The 7,609-nt window shown below is 45.1% G+C and overlaps 1 protein-coding gene across 1 annotated transcript; it reads right to left on the reverse strand.

Annotated features, from left to right (window-relative positions):
* Positions 1-100: 100 nt before the first annotated feature.
* On the reverse strand, positions 101-6,256 carry dok1b (docking protein 1b). The gene is made up of 5 exons (XM_088990623.1): positions 5,859-6,256; positions 3,178-3,495; positions 2,832-2,919; positions 2,585-2,757; positions 101-2,449 (listed from the first exon to the last, which is right to left on the reverse strand). Exons 1-5 carry the CDS (start codon positions 5,913-5,915, stop codon positions 1,070-1,072), a joined length of 2,016 nt encoding a protein of 671 aa, XP_088846749.1. The 5' UTR covers positions 5,916-6,256; the 3' UTR covers positions 101-1,069.
* Positions 6,257-7,609: the final 1,353 nt, after the last annotated feature.

The following is a 7,609-nucleotide window of genomic DNA, read 5'->3' on the forward strand; positions in this document are numbered from 1 at the left end:
AGCTCATTGCAGTCTCTTACGTCGAGGCGATAACACATGAGTGGAAAAACAACTTCCCCCTTCTGTTGAACAGCCTTATGACCCCCCCCCCCCCCCCCCACACACACACACACAACCCCCATGTCTATTTCCTTGATCCCATAACAAGATCTTGAGTTCGCATTGCCTGATTCCCGCAAATATTTTTCCACCATATGGAGTCTAAAAATAAACCGGGTCCCGTTTTAGTGCCTTGGACTCGAACCTTTGTGACTTTGTGAGTCTCCGCCGATTGGTGTCATCGAAGATGATGAATCGGTTCACCTTATGGGAGAAGGAAAATTACATTATGGCACGGAATCAAAACAGAAGAGTGGTCACGCTTTTGCAGCCACACCACAGCTTGATCCATTGTGGATTTTCCAGATTTTCACTGAATTCTTTTTTTTCTCAAATTTTCATTAAATTTACTCCAGAAAAATGTAGGAAAAATACGTTACTCCGTATATTAGTTGACGACATTGAACAAACATGCGTTTGAGTTACATGTTTAGCTTGTAGCAACACCGTTCGAGGGTCTGCCGCTCTCTGCCATGCATGCATTACCGTGAACATATACACACGCGAGCGCGTCTATTGGTTTCGACCAATCAGCGGTGACCCAAGCAACGTCACGGATCAAACATGTTTTGAACGACGACAAAAGCTAAGCCAGCAGAGACGGCGCGACGCTCGAGGTTGGATGGGCACGTTTTTTTCCTCTGTCATGTGTTTTTCCTGTTTTGTCCAAATTTCGCTTTCATATTGAGGCACAACCACTAGTACCAGTAACGTCCCTCCCTTCGCATTCTTGTGGCCTCGTCATATCTCGGAGATTTCGACACTTCAGCAAAAAGACAGAAGCCACAAAGGCCGCACGTGTGCACTCAAAAGTGAGATTCATAATTGAATGTTAAAAATAATCAACATTCAATGATTAATCTGGTTAATCTATTTTTTGGGGGGCGGGGGGATTTTCAGCAACGTCCACTTTCATCTCTGCTTAAAAGAAAAACATATTCAATCAATTCCAACCAAGTTAATGCGCTCGTCAAATATTTCCCATGTTGTCATAGATAATATCAGGTGATCTCAGTGGTGTCGCTTTGGAGTGATCCGACCACAATTTCGAAGGTTTTGTGACTTGGCTGTACAGCTCTGTTTCCCCTCCACCCTGCCTCTCTCGAATGTTGTTGTTGTTCACGTTATGATCAAGCTCGCTGTGTTTCCCGGGGGGCAAGGGAACGGGCTCCTTTCGGGCAAAATTAACCCGGACAGGTTTGGGAGCGGTGATGGGTTTGGGCCAACGTGGCGCCGGTGCGTGTTGACCTCCACGGTTCGCAGGTGAATGTTTGTGGGACTCCAAAGACGATTTCCCGCAGGCGGGGGCGCTGTAAGTTACCTGCGGTCCCATTGGGGTAGCCACTTCGTCTTGCCTCTTTTGGTCATAAGGCTCCAAACGGGCTTCGTTGTAAATAGTCATCCCCGTGTTGTTGCTCGAGTTCAAAAATCCTTTGGCGCAACCCTCCGGTTCGTCGTAAATATGCTCCAGGGAAAGAACAGGGTGCGGTAGAGCTCCCTCCGCGCGGACCCCAGGGGTCCTCTTGTTATCGTTCGTCCCTCTGTCTGCGCATCTCGCGCCCGCTCCTGCGTTGCCGACCCCATTCAGACTCATCGCATTGGCCTTATTACTCAGCCCCAGGCTGATGTGGTCATACACATGTGAATAGAGATCCTGGGTGTCCCAGTGGGTACCGCCGCGGTGGCGATGTTCCGTTTGGGCCCCGCCGTCACAGGACTCGTCGGCCACCGGACGTAGCTGAGGGACTTGTGCGAGCGGTGCGCTTGTAATGCTGTCCACTGGGTCAGAGTAGAGGCCGTCGGCCGTGTGGAGAGGCAGGCGGACGGCATCCGCTGGTTCTGAGTAAAGAGCTGCTTGTTTGTCAGCCGAGGAAGGACGCTTTGCTGCTCCATGACCTCGTGGGGACCCTGGAGGTGTGTTTCCTCTACTCACGCCCGCCTGTACGGGAGGCAGGTCTGGTAAACTCCTCCCTTTGTGTCGCTCGACGATGGCGTTTGTTTGCCCTCTCGCCGCTCCTCCTCCATCTCCTCCCTCTTTTTTTCCGAGCACGCCATCCGCGGAGCCTGGTTTGCTTCCACCCGAGTCGGCGTCAGCCTCCCAGCTGCTACAGCTGCTGCTGTCTCCGCTGCCGGGTCCCGCGGCGCCGGCGTTGCGGATGTGCTGAAACGATGGCGGGCACTCGGGGTCAAAGTAGACGGGGCAGCTGAGGGGACGCTCCTCAGCCAGGGCCTTCTGGGACTTGATGGCTTGATCCACCAGGGTGAAGATCTCATTACCTTGTTTGGTGTCAAAGGTGAAGTTACCGGGGCCCGAGTCACAGCGGCGGCCGGACTCGATGGAAAACATCACCTGTAAAAGTAACGCGAGAATGAATTTCAGTTCAGCCCTTGACGACTTCAACCAAGACGCTGCAGTTGCCAGACTCTGCGGCTTATGCGCCGTTTCATTCATAGGTTAACTGTACACATCCACTCTTGCACCCACCCGGTCTCGCCCATATCTCCTCAAGAGTTTGTATGGCCAGACAAAGACATTCCTCTTTGTTTTGGGCTCTTTTAGGATCAGGACGTTGCTTTCGGCTGTCAGCCAGTAGTTGCCCGACAGCCTGCAGCGGTCCGAAGCCTCCGTTCGCTGAACGCTCACCCAGAACTCGTTCACTACGGGTGAATATAGAATTTTTTGTTCAGTCAATTTGGTATGCTCCAATTTTCGGATTCTCTTGCAAACTCACCCTCTTCTCTTGAGTAATAGATAAGGTTCTCAGACATCTTCAGGTCTTGGGATTCAGCGTCAGAATCCCCGTTGCCGCCGCTTCCACCCTATGGAGGAGACACGAGTTCATCTTGACAAATTGTCTTTTCACTTTCAACCTCGGTGGTGATTCCCCTTGTCAATAAGTCTGTGATGAATAGCAACAAGGTTTTAATCGCCAAAGTGGTGATGGAAGCCATACATGGCATCTCTCCGATCGATGGAGAGATGGCCATCAATCGAGTTGACCGTGGAAGGGAACATTTTGTAGCCATTGGCACAAAAAAGCAAACCAACGGGAGCCAAAGAAGGGAAAAAAAGGATACCTGAAATGCAATGTCACACATGGTATTCATCCACTCCTTGGCAGCATTCTTCTCGGCAGCGAACACGTGCGTCTTGTCGTTGGTCTCCACGCAGAAGGCAGCCATGTTGTCTTTGGGACAGCTCTCCGTCAGCGCCGGCAGGATGGAGATGCACTCGGACAAGCGGATAATCTTCTTGTCCAGCTTTCTGGTCTTTTCATTTGAGTTCCCGCCCGAGCCGCCGCCCACTCCTCCCGACCCGGATGACTCGAAGAATTCGAGGCGTGCGATGCCATTTTGGCTAGCCGGGTAGAGGACAAACCAATTTTTCTTCCATTTCTGATAGAACAGAAGAACCATAATGAGCCATTGACAACTCCTCTTAGTGGGATGCTTTTATTTCTTTTTTGTTGTTGTTGTTGTTGTTGGTCAGATTTTTTTACAGGGCAGTGAGCTAAAATGTGTTCTGGTTCATGCCAAAAATGTCCATCTGGCACAGAGAAAAATGGTTGGAAGACATAAGAGAAATTGGAAATATTGTCCAATATTACACCAGGGTCATCCAAACTTTTGTAAAGGGGGCCAGATTTGGTGTGTTAAAAATGTAGTGGTGGCAACCTTGGCGGACATTCTTTACATATAAGAGCAATTAAATATAGTGCATTGCTTCGCATTGAACTCTTTCGTTCGTATTTTAGTGAAGAAATGGTCCAATTTTCACTCGTCCTTGAACCTCGGAGTCAACTTTCCTCCTTTTGTTGATTGTCATAATTTTAGACTCCTCCTATACTAATTTGCTGTTCCTAATTGAGCCTCTAGATGGCAGCACTTAACAAACAGTTAACAGCGCTACTGCCCAATGCATTAATTCTACATGCCGGCCTGGAACGTTAGTGATTTTATGACGGAGGTTGCGGCCGGAGCAAAATTGACCATGGGCCTCACTTTGGATATGTCTGATTTAAGCGATATACAGTGAGACCTCAACTTACAAACACCTCAACTTACAAATTTTTTGTCTTGCAAACGTCAAATTTATGAAAATTAAACCTTATAATAAGCACTATTTTTATAATACACACCCACCACGGCTGGCGGAGTGATCTTCGGCGGAAGCACACTACCGAACAGCACCAGAGGTTAAGTTACCAACAGTCGTTATGGAAGGTGACTCTCCTTCCATAAGCCATCAACGACCATCAAAAAGGTAAATAAAACTTTATTTTACAGCACAGTTTATTTCTTTAATTACAGTCCTCATGTAATGCGCCTCTCTTTCCAAACAGCAATTCCCTTTGACCTTCGACCTCCAACGCCATTCCATCAAGCCATAAATGACCATCACAAATGTAAATAAAGTGACTTTATGATACAATGCAGTGTATTTCTTTCATTACAATACAATAGCACATTTATTATACATAGAATAAGGTATGTTGTGTGTAGTTTTAAGGCTTATTTAGTTGAAAAGTAAATTTTATTGAAACCCGGTAACGGATTATTCCCATTTTAATGGTTTCTTATGGGAATTTTTTTGGGGAGATACACACTTTTCGCCTTACACACTGTCTGGGAACCAATTAAGTTCGTAAGTTGAGGTCTCACTGTATAATGGAAAACTCCATTAACATATTAACAGTTACCATAAAAAGTTGTAGTTTTACATCCTTTTAGGCAGTGGATAATTGAGCAAAAATGGTGGAGATAAAATAATACTCACAGGCAGGTGGTCTTTATCCCCATTGAAAAATGACTTTTAGTACAGCAATTTAGAGAGTAGTCGTAGAAGTTTATACTTCTTCATTTGTGTCCGTCATGCCTTATTTGTAAATTAATTACTGGTATGGTATGTTGTGTGTAGTTTTAAGGCTTATTTAGTTGAAAAAGTATATTTTATGGAAACCCGGGAACGGATTATTCCCATTTTAATGGTTTCCTATGGGATTTTTTTTTTTTTTTTGAGATACACACTTTTCGCCTTACACACTCTGTCTGGGAACCAATTAAGTTCGTAAGTTGAGGTCTCACTGTACATCTGCTTTGCTCGGGAAGGTGTGCAGGCGAAAGTCTGGAACCCCGCAATGGGTTGAAGGAGCACACCGAAATTGTGTGCCATCTCCCAACGTAGACCTCAGAGAAAAACGTCTTTTGCTTCAAAACGGCAAATATGTGGTGAAATGGCACTTTTAAATTCACTATTCATGTCTCTTATGGAGCGACAATGTCTGGGCATTAGCCAGGGTCAAATGTTTTGTTGGTCCTTGTCATATGACCCGAAAGAGGCACGCCATGTAAACAAAGACCCTCTTTCAAATCCCCATGAGGGAAATGGTTTCTTATCCTGCGTTGCATTCGCCGAAAACGCAAGTCTGCGTGGAGGCCTGAGCCTGAACCATAAGTGATGAGCATCCCCGCCACCGCACACAGTCTGATTGGCGTCATTTCCTGATCAAGGCAGAATGTGTGAAAAATAGAATGAACAAAAAAATGTCTTCCGTGTGTAGTTCATGCACCACATTTAGCACATCACGAGGCCGGCTGCTTTTTTTATTGTTTAATTTGTCATCTGCCAAATTCAGAGCAAGGTCTTGAAATTTAAACTATTTCGAAAAACTTTCTAGAATTTTCTGATGTATTTTTGTCATATTTTTCTTCAGTATGTCGCATAATGTTTGACAATCATTAGAACAGCAAAAGATTACCTTGCCAAACTTTTGATGCTGCACATAAAGTTGTCCCTCCTTAACGTGGGTGTCCATGCCGCCGCCGACCTCCAAGGGCGATTTCCTCAGAGTAGGCCAAATTTGACTTGAACTTGACAGCAACCACAACAAACAAACATTTAAGAATTCCTCTTAAATGTGTTGTTCTTTTCCCCCCGCTCCCCCCACTCCACACCTCTACATCCCCTAACAACTTCCCCACTTCTCTCACTTCCTCTGCCTGACCGTGAAAGGGCAAAAATGGTTGCGGTGTGGCGTAGTGCGAAGTGGCATGGTTCAAAAATAAATAAATGGCTCAAGCAAATGCTGGGTGGTCCGGTCAGAGATCAAAAAGGTCCAAAACGTTTGACCGTAAGTTACTCCTCTACTTGACGCATCTGAAGGCTGCTATGTGAAAGTGCTTTGGGAAAATGTGTCATTGAAAATACCAGCCTTCCCCTTAAACTTTCAGAATAAAACTAATGTATAGTATGAAAAATTAGTCCATTTAATTAAATGTGTTTGAACATTATTATTTTTTTGCCGGAGGCATATAACGACAGGCGAAACAATTATTTGTTCTTATCTAAAATGGCATAATGTAAGATAATAAACATGTGTAACCACATGTCACTCGTATAACATAACGTATAACAATATCCATCACAGATTAATAATAATAATAATAATAATCAATGTTATTTTTATGCACCTTTCAAACCTCTCAAGGCCACTTTCCAGTCACGGGATACTAATTTTTTCCCACCTTGGTGTCAGGGACAGATCTTATTATCCCCTCCCGTAGCTAAGGGATAATTTTGTAATCTATTTATGAATATCCAACAAAATCCTGGAATGGTTTAACTGAGGCTACACAGAGTTCTGATGGCACTATCAGCCCCGCTATACACGGTCTGGGGTAATTCCTGATTGGGCAGTCAGTCATCAGTTTGAGAGTAAATTGAGACAAGATCATAGTTATTTTAGATTATTAACTTTTTGTGACTTTTTTAACAGCGTGTATCTGTTTTCATAAGCTAACTCGGTGCCACTGCTCAACGAACGCTGGGAAACTGACCTGCCGAATAGGCGCGAATATAACTTGTTATTTTGAAGGTTGCGCTCTTAGTATCCGCTTTTGCCCTCGCGCTTGACACACGCTTCTCTTCCTCTTCACCCACCTCCTTGCTGTTGCGTAACGTGTCTTTTGCTCGCAATCGTGGCACACTTAAGACGCCTGTTTTCCAGGTTAAGATTTTAACACATAAAACAACTTTAATACTACAAATGAAAAGTCTGGTTCACTCGAGACAATTCTTTCTCGTGATCATTTCTACAAGTTGCAAATGAGGGGTTGGGGGGGTCTCGCCCACTCTGGTAGGAAAACTGGGAATCGCTTTTTAATGGGCTGCAGATGCCTCGTGTTGGCTCCCAGCGTTTGTCCCTGATTCCAGCCCAAAACTAGCAGCGTGAGACCCCATCGATTATCACGAGATGGAATGAAAGTGGATCCAATCGACCGGTTAAAAAAATAAGAGGAAATAACTTTACAAGTAAATTCAACTCACTTTGACACAAAATCATCCGAAACATTTTTTTGCTGTATTGTTTTAAAAGAGACTCCTCTGGCCTCTATATTTTAATTGGTACACGATATCACGCGGCGTGTAGCAATTTTTGCCAAAACAATGCTCCCACCTATTGGTCGTTTATGAGTATTGCAAAGTCCAGACCAGTTCTTCAGTCTCACG

This window comes from Hippocampus bargibanti, linkage group LG02 (genome assembly GCF_051943395.1).
Source record: "Hippocampus bargibanti isolate YZ-2025 linkage group LG02, ASM5194339v1, whole genome shotgun sequence".
NCBI classification, from domain to species: Eukaryota; Metazoa; Chordata; class Actinopteri; order Syngnathiformes; family Syngnathidae; genus Hippocampus; species Hippocampus bargibanti.

Bases quoted from the DNA above. Each gene is read 5' to 3' on its own strand.
- dok1b (XM_088990623.1), bottom strand. From the start codon at position 5,915: ATGGACACCCACGTTAAGGAGGGACAACTTTATGTGCAGCATCAAAAG. The intron at 3,496-5,858 runs GTAATCTTTTGC...CTGTTCTATCAG, and splicing joins AGCATCAAAAGTTTGGCAAG to AAATGGAAGAAAAATTGGTT. The intron at 2,920-3,177 runs GTATCCTTTTTT...TCTCCTCCATAG, and splicing joins TGTGTGACATTGCATTTCAG to GGTGGAAGCGGCGGCAACGG.